At 41.9% G+C, this 19,091-nt stretch overlaps 1 protein-coding gene across 1 annotated transcript in view; it reads right to left on the bottom strand.

The window, feature by feature from the left end:
• LOC115463736 (metalloprotease TIKI1-like) overlaps nt 1-19,091 on the bottom strand; it is a 275,840-nt gene that overhangs the window by 32,687 nt on the left and 224,062 nt on the right. The window contains exon 5 of the mRNA XM_030194472.1: nt 666-756. Within this exon, the coding sequence (XP_030050332.1) occupies nt 666-756 (91 nt within the window). The remainder of the gene's footprint in view (nt 1-665; nt 757-19,091) is intronic.

Genomic DNA, 19,091 nt, shown 5'->3' with positions numbered 1-19,091 from the left:
CTTCCTAGGGGCGTAGCCAGACCTCAAGGTGGGACGGGGTCAGAGCCCAAGGTAGGGGGCACATTTTGGTCCGCCACCCCACTGCCGCCCCCTGTCCGCCGCCTCACTGGCCCCCACCCACTGCTGTACATCTTGGCTGGCGGGTGTCCCCAACCCCCGCCAGCTGAAGCCTTCATCCAGCGCTGGTCTCCGGCGCCTCCGCATTGCCTGCCCTGCTTTCTCTTTCCCTCACGTCCGGCACGCTCCTTATAGTGAAACTGAGACTACAAGGAGCATGCCGGACGTGAGGGGAAGAGAAAGCAGGGTAGACAATATGTTGGTGCCAGAGACCAGCGCTGGACAAAGGCTTCAGCTGGTGGGGGTTGGGGACCTCCGCCAGCCACACCAGGGGCCCAGAGCAAATTTGGGGGTCCCAGGCCCCCGTGGCCCCATGTAGCTAAACCACTGCTCCTTCCACCCTCAAAAATGATCCTCTACAGGTTGGATTTAGTAAAGTGCATTACCGCCATTAATATGCTTTATTAGTAAATAGATCCCAAATCATAAAATGGAATTTGCGGGAAATATTGCATGCTAGTATGTGGTAACATGGTAGCACCTTTCAGCAAATATAGTCCTGTTTGTATTCTGTTATCCACATTATAAAATATGTGTCGTTAGCTTACTTGTTGATAGAGCTTCCAGCGGGAGTGTGTTCTACCTCATATCCTTGTCTCCTCAAGACATCAATTACTGTGTTGTTTCCCATGAAGTGACCTGTAGAGAAGAATAAAGGCCTCAATGAATGCAATAGAAAAAAAATAAACAGAGAAAAATATATGCAGATAAAGACCACATGACCTATCCAGTCTGCCCATCCATGCCATCTCTTCTTGGGTACTGTCAACAATTTTGTAATTTAATACCGAAGAATGTATAAAGACATAAGCATATCTTCTGTGTGTAGATCTTGTCCCAATATTCAGACTGCGTGAGGCAGCACGGCTAACTCTTGTGCTTGACGGTGAGATCTGGCTATTCAATGCTGAGCTGTTTCAGGTGACTGGCATTGAATATCCAATTTAATTAACATAGAGAGGGGCATAATCGAACAGGGGCGCCCATCTCTAATGATGGCCCCGTAAAGTGGCGTACCCGACCGTATTATCGGAACAAGATGGGCGGCCATCTTTCATTTCGATAATATGGTCGGGGACGGCCAAATCTCAACATTTGGGCCGCCCTTAGAGATCGCCACCCTTAGAGAGGACAGACATTGGTTTTCGCCAATAATGGAAACTAATGGCGGCCATCTCAAAACCGGCAAAATCCAAGCCATTTGGTCATGGGAGGAGCCAGCATTTGTAGTGCACTGGTCCCCCTCATATGCCAGGACACCAACCGGGCACCCTAGGAGGCACTGCAGTGGACTTCACAAATTGCTCCCAGGTGCATAGCTCCCTTACCTTGTGTGCTGAGACCCCCCAACCCCCTCCCCCAAACCCACTACCCACAACTGTACAACACTACCATAGCCCTTAAAGGGTAACAGGGGGCACCTAGATGTGGGTACAGTGGGTTTTGGAGGGCTCCCTTTTACCACCACAAGTGTAACAGGTAGAGGGGGGATGGGCCTGGGTCCGCCTGCCTGAAGTGCACTGCAGTACCCACTAAAAACTGCTCCAGGGACCTGCATAGTGCTGTGATGGAGCTGGGTATGACATTTGAGGCTGGCATAGAGGCTGGCAAAAAAATGTTTTAAAATTTTTTTTAGGGTGGGAGGGGGTTGGTGACCACTGGGGGAGTAAGGGGAGGTGATCACCAATTCCCTCCTGTGGTCATCTGGTCAGTTCAGGCACCTTTTCAAGGCTTGGTTGTAAACAAAACGGGACCAAGTAAAGTCAGACAAATGCTCGTCAGGGACACCCTTCTTTTTTCCATTATAGGCCGAGGACGGCCATCTCTTAACCATGCCCCCGTCCCGCCTTCGGTACACTGCTGACACGCCCCCTTGAACTTTGGCCGGCCTTGCAATGGAAAGCAGTTGAGGCCGGCCAAAATCGGCTTTCGATTATGCCGATTTGGCCGACATTAGGAGAAGGGCGCTCATCTCCCGATTTGTGTTGGAAGATGGCCGCCCTTCTCCTTAGCAGTTGAGGCCGGCCAAAATTGGCTTTCGATTATTCCGATTTGGCCGACATTAGGAGAAGGGCGCTCATCTCCCGATTTGTGTCGGAAGATGGCCACCCTTCTCCTTCGAAAATAAGCTGGATAGTAACATAGTAGATGACAGCAGAGAGAGACCTGTACGGTCCATCCAGTCTGCCCAACAAGATAAACTCATATGTGATACTTTTTGTGTATACCTGACCTTGATTTGTATCTGCCATTTTCAGGGCACAGACTATAGCAGTCTGCCCAGCACTAGCCCCGCCTCCCAACCACTAGCCCTGCCTCCCATCACTGGCTCTGCCACCTAATCTCCGCTAAGCTTCTGAGGATCCATTCCTTCTGAACAGGATTCCTTTATGTTTATCCCACGCATTTTTGAATTACGTTACCGTTTTCATCTCCACCACCTCCCGCGGGAGGGCATTCCAAGTATCCACCACTCTCTCCGTGAAAAAATAATTATGGCTGATTTAAACTTAACCAGCCAAGCCAATATTCAGTGCTGGTTGGTTAAGTTTTTTTTTTTTTTACAAGCGATAAAACAGCTTGCTGGAAATACAGAGAAAGTAATATGTAGGAATTATTTCAGTCAGGTAATTCTATTCTCTTCCTTAGACCACTAAATAGGGAGAGTGAAACAAGATAAGGAGATCAATTAAACAGTAAACAGAAAAAAGAATTGTGGTATTAACCTGATTATCCCCAGATATTACTCGTCTAATTCATTATTCCACATTGATCATCTGGTTGGCTTCTTCAAGGCCAATACGGTGTATAGTCAAATCATTTCCTTGAAAAACATACTTATTGTCCAATATTAGTTAGAAATAATACATCTGATTACATTCTTTCTCTTTTAAAAACCAGAAGTTATTTAGCAATACATATACTTAAGTCTCTAATTCAAATCCCACTGATTATAGTAATCACAGTTTTCACAGCCTTCACTCCTTTTAAAGTAATAATTTGAGGAAATATTTCTGAGGAAAACTTTAGGAGTCATACCCGGAACTCTGGGAAAAACAATAATCTCAATATTAATCATCTATAATAATATTCATTTTATTATTCAAAATTTCTGGTCTATTATCATAACCACTTCTTGCTCATGTAGAATCATTTGTTATATCAATTTTTCACTCTCAAAGGGTTCAGTTAAATTGTCCATGTAACTCTCTAATAAACTTATATCTGAAACAAAATTATTTACTGCCACCGTTAGGTCCCGAAGCGCCTTCCAGATGGTATTCAATGTAACCTCCACGGGAGCCAAAAACTCCAAGTTGATTTCTCATAGGTGTTTAGGAGTGGTTCCACCGATTCAGGGTCTACTGTAAACGTCCTCTGTCTCAGCATATACCTCTAACTCACTCCTCCACTCCTTTGGACATGGTGGTTGAATAATTTGGGAGCGATGGAGTTGTTTTTTCCAGGTCCAAGAGCGTCAACGCTCCTTCGCCGGCGCTAATCAAAGGACTCACCAACCCTTTCATCTGTGGACAGTTCGTCGCCCAGCGGTAACGCACTTGCTGCTCAGGGGATAAAATGCTGGCCATCGGTGGCTGACCGCCGGTTGTCCCCTTCCTCTCAGTTAAGGTAACTGCAATTGCAGAGAGGAAATTTATGTAAAGAAGACGAAACTTCAGAGGGCAGCTGGGCCGCTGGGCATACGAACTTCAGGTCACCATCTTACAACTCTCCCAGTTTGGGACACTCTTTGTCTGGTTTCTCCTCAGAGGCCTGTCTGATATGGGTAACCCTTCAGCACAGCCTTCTAAGTCATTGAAACACACAAGCCCCTCCACCTCTACAAGGTGGTGTCCCTTCGGAGGGGTGGTAGGTTAAGTTTAAACCTACCAAAGATAGGCCTGCTATTTCAGTGGCCCGATTTGGCTGACAAATTTAGCCATGATGTGCTGAATATTAACGCAAAGCCGCTTATATCACGCAATATAACCAGTTGACTGCCAAGCGCTAACCAGTAATATTGAGCGAGAGATAACTGGCTATATCCCACTGAGTATTCACGGATAGTTGGTTAATTATTATTTAACTAGCCAAGAGCCATTCCTAGCCGGTTAAATAGCGCTGAATATCAGGAGGCTTGTCTTTAACGATCATACTAGAACAGCCATGTGAATTTTTCAAACAGATCAGGATGTCTACTACAACTAATCAGAGGCAGCCTGAGGGGGATGTGGGACCATGTACAGAAATGCATTGCAAGGCCTCATTTGCATAAGTCAGTGGGGGCTGAAAAGTGGGGCACACAAGCAGGGCCATGAGTGAAAAACATAGTTTCAGGGGCAGAAAGGGGAGAGGAACCCATAGCAAATGCAGTGGCTATGTTCATATCAGGCTTCTACAATTCAGGTTAAAAAATACACTTTTTCTTTATTGACTGCTCAGACTTTTACATACTTCTGCTCAGTCTGTGTTGGGGTACCAGCCCTGAGTTTTCTTTTGAGTTTTCTTTCCTTCACTTGGTTTTATTTCATTTGTTTTTTTGGATAAAGGCAACCTTTTGCTTCCCTGCACATTTCAAGCTTGTTATCTGTGCTGGATCTACAACAAAGAAGCCTCCAGTGATCTGCATCAATTGGATCATAAAAGAACATCAGAATCAGAAACTGCAAAATGAAACTATAACCGCAATATGTGAGTCAAAATTCATATCTTTAACTTATATTATCTCCAAATTTCTGATATCCTGCTGAATCTCCCTCTGCATTAAAACTTCCAAATGAAATTTACACAGGAGTGAAATACAATCATTTGATTTACATCTCTAGGGTACACATACTGGACTTTAAAAACTATTTTACCTTGGTTTAAGATTTAAAAGCACAATCTCCTAGAGAATCTCAACTTCCTAAGAAACAGACATTTCAAAGGGACTCAAACTCCCCCGTCTGCCTAGAGGACACAAACTCAAGAGGCAAAACACCCATCTAATTATACCGAATACCTGCCTACCTCCATCAAGTAACACTTACAACTAACAAACCACTTTTGTAGCGCTATAGAAATGCTAAATAGTAGTAGTAGTACTTGGAAACTTGGGCCTAGTAATGCCAAATCAACCGATAAAAAATTTCCTATTGTCCATGATGTCTACAGTGAATAGCACCTAGACATTGTGGCAATAACTGAGACCTGGCTGGATGAAAGAGGAAGAGTTCCACTGCCCCACAGGATTCACTATCCTACACCAACCACGATCAGGAAAGCGAGGTGGAGGGGTAGCACTCCTGATCTGAGAGATCAAACTACATAGTTTCCATTGCCCACCTGCCTGAATCATAATGCCTCCTAAAGATAAGGAGCTAATGTGGCTCCTTGTGATCTAAAGAGCACTTCACAACACAACAACATCTGTGCAAGAACTGCTAAATCTGGTGACTGAGGGGTAACCCTGAGCTACCCTAGGTTACTGATCATGGAAGGCTTTAACTTACACATCGAAACTCCAGACACCACTACTGCTGCCTTCCTTGATACAATGGCAGCTCTAGGATTCATTCAGGTGATCAAATCTTCAACCCATGAAAAGGGTCATATGCTAGACTTGGTGTTATGCAAAGGGGGTTGACATTTTGAACCCAAGGCTGTTGGCATTGAGATAACACACCCCTATTGTGGACAGATCATTTTCTAATCAAATTTTTAATCAAATTTTCTATTTCCTAAAACAGATGGGCCCAACCAAAGTTTGGAAGGACAAGAGAAATCTGACTGTTGATAATTTCCTAGAGGACTTGTCCTGCCCCCACATGGATGAAAAGATGACCACTGTGTCAGAACAGGTTGATATTTGCAATGCATGCTTAGTGATGGCATTAGAAAACAACGGCCCTCTAAAGAAGTTACTATGCTCTACGTACAAATGTTCCCATTGGTTCAAGGACATAAACTTAAAAGAAAATGGCAAAAATCTCACCTAGATGAAGACATGCTCAACTGTAAGAAACACATGGCAATATACCACCAGGCCTTAACAACAGCCAAAAAACAATACTTCTCTCAACACACTGAACAAGTTGCAAATTCAAACAAGCAACTTTATAAAATAGTAATCCGCCTACTACAAACTGCACAACAGAACCAGCCTTCCCATACAAAACTAACCAGCAATAATTTTGCTACATATTTTGCCAACAAAAATTAAAGGTTTTCATCAGAAACTACAGACACTCCTATCAAAACTTGTACCAGCTAATGAGGAGAACACTCCCTTGGCTGCACCATACACAGCCAGCTGGAACTCATTCAACCAGGTCAAAGGAAGCTCTTGAAAAAATCCTGAAAGGTCTATGGCCTACAACCTGCCCCCTTGGCCACTGTTCAGCAAAGACAGTATGAGCAAGTATAGGCCTCATTGAAGGGGCCACTAAAATTGTTAACTACTACTACTTATCATTTCTATAGCACTACAAGGCATTCGCAGCGCTGTACACCATACACAAAAGACAGTCCCTGCTCAAAGAGCTTACAATCTAGATAAGACAGGTAAATGGAGAGAACAATTAAGGGTAAGGGAATAAAGAGGTGAGGAAAAATGACAGGGTAAGTGAATTAGGAGTCAAAAGCAGTGGTAAAGAGGTGGGATTTGAGTTTGGACTTGAAAACGGCTAAAGACGGGGCTAGACGTACAGACTCGGGAAGTCTATTCCAAGCGTGAGGTGCAGCGAGACAAAAGGAACAGAGTCTTAAATTAGCAGTAGAGGAGAAAGGGACAGGTAAGAGAGATTTATCTACAGAACAGAGTACTCGAGGGGGAATGTAGGGGGAGACAAGAGTGGAGAGGTACTGGGGAACGGCAGAGTGAATGCACTTATAGGTCAATAGAAGAAGTTTGGATAGAATACGGAAACGGATAGGGAGCCAGTGAAGTGACTTAAGAAGAGGGCTAATATGGGCACAACGACTTTGGCAGAAAATAAGTCATGCAGCAGAGTTTTGGATTGATTGAAGAGGAGAGAGATGGCTAAGAGGGAGGCCGGTGAGTAGTAGGTTATAATAATCAAGATGAGAGGTGATAAGAGTGTGTATAAGGGTTCTGGTAGAGTGCTCAGAGATGAAGGGACGGATTTTGCTAATGTTGTAGAGAAAGAAACGACATGTTTTAGCAATCTGTTGAATGTGAGCAGAGAAGGAGAGAGAGGAGTCAAAGATGACCCCAAGATTACGAGCAGATGAGACAGGGAGAATGAGAGTGCCATCCACCGAAATAGAGAAAGGGGGGAGAGGGGAGGTAGGTTTAGGGGGAAAGATGAGAAGCTCGGTTTTGGCCATGTTGAGCTTCAGGTGACGCTGAGACATCCAGGCAGCAATATCAGACAGGCAGGCTGAGACATTGGTCTGGATGGTAGTTGAGATTTCGGGGGTAGAGAGGTAGATTTGGGAGTCATCAGCATAGAGATGGTATTGAAAGCCATGGGATGATATCAGAGAGCCAAGGGAGGAAGTGTAGATGGAGAACAGGAGAGGACTGAGAACAGAACCCTGAGGTACACCGATTGGTAGAGGGATAGAAGTGGAAGAGGATCCACCAGAGTGTACACTAAAGGTGCGAAGCGAGAGGTAGAAGGAGAACCAGGAAAGAACAGAGCCCTGGAATCCAAATGAAGACAGTGTGTCAAGGAGTAGGCTGTTAACTCTTGTGGAAGAGCAGCTGCCAACACTAAAAAGAACTGTGATGCTCTCCCTATTGAAAACTACTGCCCAGTCTCTAACATTCCTTTCCTGGCAAAACTTATAGAACAGATAGTCTGCATTCAACTCAATGACTGGCTAAATTAAATAATTTGCTAGACCAATGTTAATCTAGCTTCAGACCTCGGTACATAACAGAGACAGTTCTTGTATCCCTTCTCGATCTGCACAGAAATCATGACAGCGGATTTGCCTTGATACTAGTGTTTGCTTGATTTCTCAGCAACCATCAACACTGTGGATTGCAATTTAATGCTTACAAGGCTGGCAGAAACAGGTATCAGTGGCACAGTACTTACATGGTTCAAATCTTATTTGTCAGACAGACAACAATCAGTTCTGTTCAGCAGCAACACATCATTACCTTGGGCACTGAAATGCGAGGTGCCACAGGGATCCATATTGTCTCCCATTTTATTTAATATCTACCTCAAACCTTTGGCTGAGCTGCTATGTTAATGTTGATGTACAACTACTTATACCCATTGATCCAGATCTACCCACAGCCTTGAGTAAACTGACTGCCTGTCTAACTGCAACTCAGAAATGGCAAAAAACAACAAACTCTGTCTGAACCCAAGCAAAACAGAGATTTTTTGGGTATCTAACTAAATGGACAAATACCTGACTTCAAAATACCTTTTGAGAAGTATGAACTCCCCCTAAAATCACAGGTCAGGAATCTTGGGATGCTGCTAGACTCATCACTCACTTTCATCCTGCAAATTTAAACAACCTTTAAAAATTCTCTCTATCATCTGCAGCATCTACGAAATCTCTCTCCATATACTGAAAAGACGAGTCTGACCACAGTGGTCCATGCCACGATAACATTATGACTGTGCTACTGTAATACCCTGTACACTGGTCAAACCAGCTAATTCAGAAGGCTGTAAATGGCAACAACACACCCTTCCTGCAGAAACTTCATTGGCTACCACTACCTTATAAGGCTAAATTTAAAACTCTGTTTGATTTTCAAGGTTCTCAGAAAAAAAATTGGACCATAGTACTTGAAGAATAAGCTAGCACTCAATACACCTTTTAGACCTCTGAGGTCATCTCAAGGAGCATCACTATCTGTACCCTAATCAAAAGAAATTGCACAATGTGATACCCAGCGAGTCTTCTCAAGTGTTGCTCCCACACTCTGGAACTTGCTCCCAGAGTGGCTATCTCTAACTCGAGACTACCTCTACTTCAGGAAGCAGGTGAAAGCCTGGCTCTTTTCTAAAGAATTTAATACATGTGGTGACCGGCTATATACTCACTCTGCACCTGGACTAGCTTGCTGCACACCCTGTAACTTAAACCAGTTCCTCATATCTTGTTTGACTGTACATAGAATTTTCCTGAGTTTTGCTACCCATCTATTTATCCCAACTGACAATGTACTACTCATCTTCATACTGTCTATATATCTGCACTTGGCCCCTGGCTACATAGTAAGATGTCTCATTGTATTGTAGAAACCAACAATAGCATCATATCTATGTTATTCAAACATTCTAATGTGTGCTTATTAAGTGTTCCATTGCTATTATGCTGAAATCATATTATACTGTATATATGTTGTCTGAATATTATTTCATGCAGTCTATTATGGTATTGTTTGTATTGTACTGACATTTATCATATTTGTTATATAATTGTTCTACAGTGCTGTTAAATGGGTATATTTATGACACTGTTTCATGTTAGTCCTATTACTAGGTTTCAATTTGCTGTTTCCAAGTTTACCTCATTGATTGTATTTGTTATATTTGGTCACTTTACTAAATTGTTATGCTGTTAATAAAATTGTACGTTTTAAGTTAAACTGTACCTTCTGTATTATTATTATTATTTATTGCATTTGTACCCCACATTATCCCACCTATTTGCAGGCTCAATGTCTGTACACTGTCTTGGGTGAATCCCTTCATAAAGATGGTTAATTAACCCTAATAAATACACAAAATCAGTAATGTTCTTCAAATGGTACTGGGTAGAATGCAGGGGAAAATTTTTCTCATCAGATATATAGCACTAACAACAACTCTTCTTCACTGATAGCTGAGACCGCCACTGAGGGAGGGCAGGGAGACTCGCTGGCCATGGAGGGGAGGGGAGGGGGAGGGGGGAACAAATAGTTTAATAGTCTTGATATACCACCCTTCTACACAGAGCGGTTTATCATAAAAACAATGCAAGTCTGTTGGATGATGATACATGTCCTCTTAGAAACACAGAAAATGAAATGCCTATCCATATCATCTAGTAAGTACTACAGTTCCTTCCTCTCTTTAGAGATCCTCTGGAATTATTCCATGCTTTCTTGAATTCAGATGTACTCCTCATCTCCCTCACTTCTGCTGGAGGTCGTTCCACACATCCACTACACTTTCCGTAAAGAAATATTTCCTTAGATACTCCCTAGTCTGTCCCCGGAGAGGACTTGGAGGGCTTTTGGGGAACTGAGGGAGGGCAGGGAGACTCGCTGGACATGGAGAGGAGGGCGGGGGAGGGAGAGAACAGATCGCTGGAGGGAAGGGGACAGAGGAAATTGCTGGACATCAGGACATGGATGGATGGAGGGGAGAGAGGAAATTGCTGGACATGGATGAGGAGAGGGGAGGGGAGGGCAGGGGGCGAAAACATAAGGACACAGGAGGATGGTGGACATCGTGAGTGGAAAATATCAAATAGAAAGAAGACACTGCATAAAACAGAAGACACTGGGATCAACGCGAATAGAAAAACTAAATGATCAGACAGCAAAGGTAGAAAACATTTTTTAATTCAGAATTTATTAATTGGAATATGTCAGCTTTTGGAAATGTGCATCTGTGATATTTTGCATGTAAGTTTCAGTTTTTCTAGTCTTGCTGCATGCTGAGTCTGACTTCTTGAGGTAACTTTCCAGTTCAGAAATTTGCCTTCATATCTGTTGTGTCATGTGTTTTTCATGTGTGATCAAGGTGCAGTATTCTGCTAGTGTGTAGTATTTGCAGCCTTTTTTGTTTTGTTTTTTTTGTTTCACTAGGTTTTGTACTGGTGTTTTAGAGCCCGGTGTAATTATAGTGCTGCCTTACCACGCATAAGGTTGTAGCTCGTCCTGTCCTTGGAATTAGTGCTGTTATGGTTTGGTAAGGTTATAAGTGTGTTTTTGCACAAGTTTGTGTATAGTGTTTTGCAGTGGATAATTTGTGTATTGGCCTTACTGAGGTGGCACCAAAACATCAGAAAGGGTGTAGAGCCTAAATCATGACACACTACCTCTTGAATGATCTATATATGGTTGTTAATAAAAGGAGCTCATTGTGAACACTATCCACCCTAAAAAGGTGTTTTGTGGCTGTACATGAGAATTGTAATATTATGATCCCTTGTTTCATATTGTTGACGGTCTGCATTTTCCGTATCGGTATATTGGTGTATAAGGGTCTGCCCAGTGTAATATTTATAATACAGTAAGGTTCTGAGTGTGTTTTTGCACAAATTTGTGCTTAGTGTTTTGCAGTTGAGCGATTGTCGCTTTGATTGATGCTTTGAGCAACCACTTTGTTCTTTGACATATGATACATATCTAATATCTAAAATTCTTTGACATAAGATACATATCTAATATCTAAATTTAATTAAAGGTATTAATTGTCAATGGGGTGGAGCTAGGGAGAGTGCCAGACCGTAGACTGGAGGCGGGGAAGGGAGAAAAGTGCTGGACCGATTGGTATTAATTGCCTTTGGAGAAAGTCTTCAGCTAACAAAGCTTGAGGATCCTTATTAGCTAAAGTATTTATATTTTGAGGTGGAGGTATGGCGGAGCAGAGATAATTTTGTGCCCACCCACTTTAGGCTCAGGCCCACCCAAAATTGGCTATCTGGCTATGCCACTGGTTCTCAGAGCTAAAATTTTAAATGACACAGGCCAAAATGCTATCCTGATGCAACATGACACAACATGATACTGCTGAAAAAAATGGATTCCATAACTGAGGTTGTTTGGTCCTGGTTTTCTGCATTTTTGAAAATCATAATTATAGGGTCCTTAGGAATAGAGAAATGTAACCAACTTGGTCGCCTGGTTGTGGAGTTCCACATTCATCTCCACTGTCTCAGATTCTTTTTCACATCTAACTTGTCTCTTTGGGTTCTGAACTCAGTTCTTTAGGACTCTATCACATTTATGCAGAAAATGTTCAAATTACTTTTCCAATAACGTCTACAATCTCAGATATATTTCAATTCATTAATTTTTTCAAAGAATCTCAAATTGGACGTACAATACATTTTATGCTGCTTATCCTAGAAAGATATACATTGTAAGAAGATATACATTGGCAAATCCAAAAGATCATTAAATGCGAGATTGGTTGAGCACAGATCGCGTATAGCAGCCAATACACTAGTACAACATTGTATTAGCAAATAACATTCTAGCGAGTCTTTAAAATGTATGGTTATTGATTGCATTATTCCCAATGCTCGAGGTAGCAATATTGATAGGTTGTTGTTACAAAGGGAGACCTGTTGGATTTATCGTCTTAATACATTAGAACCCCATGGTCTTAACACTTATTTACATTGGAATTGTTTCTTGTAATGGCAATCATGTTCAGCTGATGCTAACGTCATGATTGGTAGGCGGAGCTTATGAGCTTGAAAAGACGAATGCCAGCGCCATTTTTTATCAGATCCTGCCCACATCGATTGCCGTCAAAGTGAGACCAGACGCCATAGATATACATGGTATGTAAAAATTAAGCAAAAATAAACAGATTTGTGAATTAAGTATATGTTCTCCGTGTTTTAACAGATATATGCCTATTGCCCTTGACAAAGCAAATAACTGCGAAACAGGCTCCTGTCGGGTAGGCATTGATTCCGGAGATTTGATCAGGACTCGATAAGCGAAGTCTATGAAGCACGAGAGACACATCAATCGTTGGATTTAAAGAAATATAAAGTGACTCGTAGCTTCTAAGAAGATTAAGATAAGTTATATATTTATGCTTTTGCTTTCTTCGATTTAGTTGACTACAACAGTGATATAGTTTTTGAAGAACTAGAACTCTATGGGTGCACAAAAAAACAACTATAAAAAGTGATATGGACACAGTGTGATACTAAGACACGCACATTTAAAAATTGAGCACGAGCAAACCCACAAAAAGCAAATATTGTGCACCATTGGAGGTTGGGGGCAGTCAATGATTATATTGTATAAATTACAAAAAATCAGGAAGATCAAATCCAACCAACCAAGTTAAACCTTAAACTCACTATAGTAAACTTGGGTTCAGAATAATTTATCTTTTATATATATATATATATATATGCACTTTAAAAAAATGCTAAAGTGTTTTAAATTGTTTTAAATGTGCTCAGACCATACCGTTTACACCCATTATATCCCCAAGAGGAATATGTGGTGGTGTCACAATGGAACCATCATTGCACATGTGATGTTCCACCTCCTAATATTTGTGTATGTACATACAGCTGCGCCCAAGTAGATCTTACTCATCGATGTATGCGTATATCTATAATACATATGTATAAGTCATGAACTACTCACATTAAATATTGTTAGACTTGAGCTCAAACCTCTGCCCATAAATTATGGTACATTCCATATTACCTTCTGATACATGGATAATAAAACATACAGTTCAACGTTTGTTTAAACCTAAAGGAGGAATATGTTAATACATGACACCCTGATCTCTCTTCCCCCACATATCTTACATAAACCAACCCACAATGCGATATACACACATATTCACATAATTATTTCACTTCCCTTGGGGTATATTGTGCTCGTGCTTGTGCTTCATTAAAATCACATATCATTCATCCATTCCAATCTTGCCATCAAAATAACTGCTCCCTTTAATATAATGGGTGTAAACGGTATGGTCTGAGCACATTTAAAACAATTTAAAACACTTTAGCATTTTTTTAAAGTGCATATATATATATATAAAAAAGATAAATTATTCTGAACCCAAGTTTACTATAGTGAGAATGATTATATTGTGTCACAAACATATAGGCTCAACATAAGCCAGACACTTCTAAGTGCCTGTGTGACTGTATGAGACGTCCCCTTTATTCATAATACATTTCTGTTGTGGCAACGTGCTCTCCCTATTTAGATTTGTGTATTCTACAATAGCATTAAGGTAGAGCATAGCCATCTTTTCCTTTTTTGAATTATCCTAGAAAGAAGCAGTGGATGTTCCCCAAGTCCATCTTAATAATGGCTCATGGACTTTTTCTTTTAGGAAGTTATCTAAACCTTTTTAAACCCCACTAAGCTAACTGCTTTTACCACATTCTGTGGCAACGAATTCCAGAGTTTAATTACACGTTGAGCAACGAAATATTTTTTCCGATTTGTTTTAAAATTTACTACTTTGTAGCTTCATTGCGTGCCCCCTAGACCTAGTATTTTTGGAAAGAGTAAACAAGTGATTCATGTCCACCCGTTCCACTCTACTCATTATTTTAAAAGAACAGGAAGAAAGAAATGAGGAAAACCATTGTAACACCGTTCCCAAGATACCTACAGAAGCTACATGAGAAAGAAGGAGGGTGTGGTCAATGAGGTTGAATGATGCAAATAGATCTAAAGACATAGCAAGCGCATAACGAGTTGGGGTTCCACTTCAGAAATAAATACTGAAACTTCATCATTAGGCAATTTCCATAATTGTGATCTTATAGGTATTATTTTCTTTTTAAAATTCTGTGCAAATGCAAAAGCTAAAGGCCTTTCATGTTATCCTCTTGAGATGGACTCATAAAAATAGAATGCAAGATTAGAAATAATTCTTGAAATTCATTTTTCCCTTGAGGAACTTTCATAGAATAATAACATTTTTTTCCCAACTTAATGAAAATGTCAAAATTATTTATGTTATTTATGGCTATTCTTTTTTTTAAACATAACTTTTTTTTATTGAAAAACAATATGAATACAAGACATCCAATACAAGTTGCAACGGTACTACCTTCCAATGTACAGATTGCATTCAAACTCATGACAATTATATAACTTGGAATACTAAATACCCTATGATCACTCCCTGCCCTGATTATTTATGGCTATTCTTATGATAACTTTGGGGTTTTTGAGCTCTGGTTTCTCCTGCTCCTGGAATGTTCTGCCTCCTGCACTTCCAGGGCTGCATACCATTTCTTCAGCTCAAAAGAAGGCGGAGGCAGAGTTCTGATTCTGTTGGCTCTGGTTATCTGTGCCTAGTTGTCCTGTTTCAGTATAGTATTCTCTGCAGGAAATCCTTGATGCCTCAAGAAGAATTTCATCTATGTATTTCTCATTAGCATGGATGCTTCTCAGCCTCGTTTCCTCCTCTTGCTTCCTAATGGGTTTAGACTCTTAACATCCAACATCAACCAAGACCAGAAAGAAGGGGTGGAGGGATAGCATTCTTGACTCGGGATACAAACCAATGTGGCAGCCAGATGGCTAATTTCTATCAGGTCCTGCAGCCAGCCACGTTGCTACAATATTTAAAGAAAACTTTTCATCGGAACAAGAAAATAACTACAAAAGGCTCAAAAGAGAATAGATTTTGGATTTAGCTCACACTTTTTGTTCACAGTGAGCTACATTCAGGTGTAGTAGGCATTTTACTGCCCTTGGAGGGCTTGGAATGTAAGGACTTATTGCAGGATGTGCTCAGGTGTCCTGCAGTAATGTCCTGATCTGCGTGTGAATGCTGCACACTAAAAATTACTTTTTATTTTATTGCAGAGAGGGCGTGTCTGGGGGGGCAGAGAGTGGGCATTTCTATGCTAATCACTTAGGGCTAGATGCACTAAACCTTAATGACCCTCTAACAACCCTTTAAGGAAGGAAATTCCTAACCATTGCATGCATTAAAGGCCTTTTTCCTACGAAGCAAGCAGCTAACGAAAACGGAATGCAAACGAGAAACTACCATTGAAATGTGGACAATTCGGAATGCACTAACCATACCGACGATTGCAACGAATCGTTTTCTGTCAGAAATTTTACTGAGCTCAGACCTGTCGTTAAGGCCTGAGCTGTCGTCTCCCTGCTGCCCCCTGCACCATAAAAATCCAAGCCGGCATGTTCACTACAAAACTAAACATACCTCAAAAAAGGATCGGGAGGGGGCAAAGGCGCTTGTCAGAGGCATCCTGTATGGACGGCTTTCCCTGCCCCCCCCCCAGATCATACAGACACTGCTCCCCACTTCTCCCTGCAGCTTAAAAATCCTGTCTCTCTCTCTCTCCTTCTCCCACAGCTTTGAAAATTAACACTCTCTGCTATCCCCTGAAGCCAATTTCCCAGTACTGTAAACAAGCTGCCCCTTCCCCTTCCCTTCTTGTTCCATCACAGTGAAAGAGGTGTTACAAAAGGGGGTTTACGAGGGTCGTTCTTTTTAGAGTCATCTTCAACTGCACTCTCCTGCTAGGTCTGGGCCCTGCAAGCCTTTATGCTCTCTGATCTAGTAGGAGAGCTAGATCCGATCCCCACCTTGCAATCCCCAGTCTGACGTAAGCAACCTATGTAGGTTTAATATGTTTGTGGCATGCTCAGATCTGCGCATGCTTATGGGGCAAATTAATGACGGGGATGATACATTGTACTTTTCAATACCGCACCGAATATTTCTGAGCTGGTTTTTTTTTGTGCATTCTTCGTTGTTTCAAATTCGTTAAGCACTTTTACGATTTAGATTTTTTAACGTTTGGTTGATGCATCTAGCCCTTAGTGCAGCTACTTTACTGCAAACTAATTAGCACAGGATTAGCACATAAGTTCTTACCACCTACAAAACAGGTGTCAGTAGGTGCTGACATGCTAATATTTTTTAATGGTTGCATGCTAATGGCATTTGGCCATTTTACTGCTGTGGTAAAAATAGTCTTAGTGCATGCAAAAAACCTGCATAAAGGTGTGCTAAGGCCATTTTATACCATAGCTTAGTCAAAGGACCCCTAAGTTCGTATCTGATGTATTGGAGGGTTAAGTGACTTTGCCCAAGGACACAAGGAGCCAAAATGGGATTTGAACTAGACTCCTCTGGTTCTCAGCCTGCTGCTCTAACTAGAGCATGATACGGGGACAGGGATCTGCGGTAACTGCGGGGATGGGGTGGGGAATGAGCCTGAGGGACGGGGCAGGGTGGGGACAGCGCTCGTGGGGAAAGGGACAAACTTTGTCCTCGTGCCATTCTCTACTTTGAAGGCTGTTAATGAATTGGACAGTTATTTATTTCAAGTGATGCAGGCAATCATGTTTTCATTTTTTTAGAAAAACTAGCAAAGTACTAGCCACAACTGGCAAAATTTGCCTGGGGGATCCTGAACATTCCTGCTACCAGCACATTTTCTGAGAAGACATCTCACAGGCCTGGTCTGAATTTACAAGTTTAAAAAAGTCTGTTCTGTTAGATTATTTAACCCTGCATTGCCAACTAGTAAAATTGCTGATCAACAGGGTGAACTCCACAGGGTGGACTGCAATGCCACCCAGTGAAATTTTGCCTAACTAGCTTCTGACACAAAAAATGTGCCTTGGTCCCACACAGCATGAGACTTCAAGCATACCAATGGTGTGTGGGAAAGGAAACCATAATCCCCACCAACCAAAGAGAAGGTAAAAGTGCAAGAAGTCAAACACTTACATAAAAGTACTTAAAAGATCACCTCATTGCCACACCAAAGCTACCCCCAGCACCCCAGACCACCCTTGGGAACTATAGGACTGGTGAATGCCAGATCAGCTAAAAAGAAATCCTCGCTGATCCATGATGCCATACATGAACAGTATCTTGACATCCTAGGAATAAGTGAAGCCTGGCTAGATGAAAGTGGCGGTTTACCACTGGCTGAACTTTGCCCAACAGGCTTCAACATCCAACATCAACCAAGACCAGAAAGAAGGGGTGGAGGGATAGCAGTCTTGATTCGGGATACAATCAAACTGCGCAGAATATCCATCCCCCAGCTACATGAATCAGAATCTCTTTTAATCCAACTTGAAGAGAAGAAACCAATCTGGCTGCTCATGGTATACTGAGCACCTCGTAACAACACATTATCTGTGCAAGAACTCCTAAACCTGATTACTCAAGTGACCCTGAGTTACCCTAGGCTGGTGATCATGGGAGATTTCAATCTACACATCAAAACCCCAGATACCACCACAGCTGCCTTTCTGGACATGATGACAGCACTAGGATTTACACAATTCTCCAACCTACGAAAAGGGTCACATACTAGACCTGGTATTCTACAAAGGGGTGGATATCCCAGATAACAATATTGAAATAACACCCCTATCATGGTCAGACCAATTTCTAATTACATTTTCCCTAAGTAACAACCTGAAACAAAAGGCACCTCCCAGAGTTTGGAAGGTGGATTAAAAAAAAAAAAGCTGACTGTGGAGAATTTCCTAGAGGCCTTGGACTATCCACATGTGGATGAAAGGAACAACTACAGTGTCAGAACAGGCTGACATCTGGAATACACACTTAGCCAAGACCTTAGAGGAAACGGCATCACTAAAATAGGTCTTATGCCCCACTCACAAACGCTCACCTTGGTTTTCTCCAGAACTTCGGATTCTTAAACGTGAAGGACGGAAACTGGAAAGGAGATAGCGTAAATCTCGCCTGGATGAAGACAGGCTAAACTATAGGAAGCACATGACAAAATACCACCAAGACTTAACAGCAACCAAAAAAAACAGTATTTCTCTCAATGCATTGCACAGGCTGCCAATCCAATCAAGCAGTTGTTCAGTATAGTAAACAGCTTACTGCAACCCCCACAACAGAACCAAGCTGCCCAGGTCTAATCTGAACCGCAATGATTTTGCTGCATACTTTGCCAACAAAATTAAAAGTCTCCACTGGGATTTACAGGCAATCCCACCCAGTCCCCAACCAGTTAACTAGGGGTGCATAAACTTGCCCCCTCCTGACAGAGACAGATGAGACACTTTTAACCCAATGACAGAGGACAGCCTTGACAAAATCCTAAGAGACTGACCAACTACCTGCTCCCTTGTCCCCTGCCCATCAAAGATAGTGCAGCAGGCAAGTATAGGCCTCATAGAAGATGCCACAAAAATTGTGAACACCTCTCTTTCTAATGGACAACTACCAACAGCACTAAAAAGGGCAGTGGTTCGCCCTTTGCTAAAGAAAAACAACTTTGACCAAGACAAACTTGAAAGT

The sequence above is a fragment of the Microcaecilia unicolor genome, chromosome 2 (genome assembly GCF_901765095.1).
Source record: "Microcaecilia unicolor chromosome 2, aMicUni1.1, whole genome shotgun sequence".
Lineage (NCBI taxonomy): Eukaryota > Metazoa > Chordata > Amphibia > Gymnophiona > Siphonopidae > Microcaecilia > Microcaecilia unicolor.
This window is presented reverse-complemented; position numbering and strand designations above follow the sequence as displayed.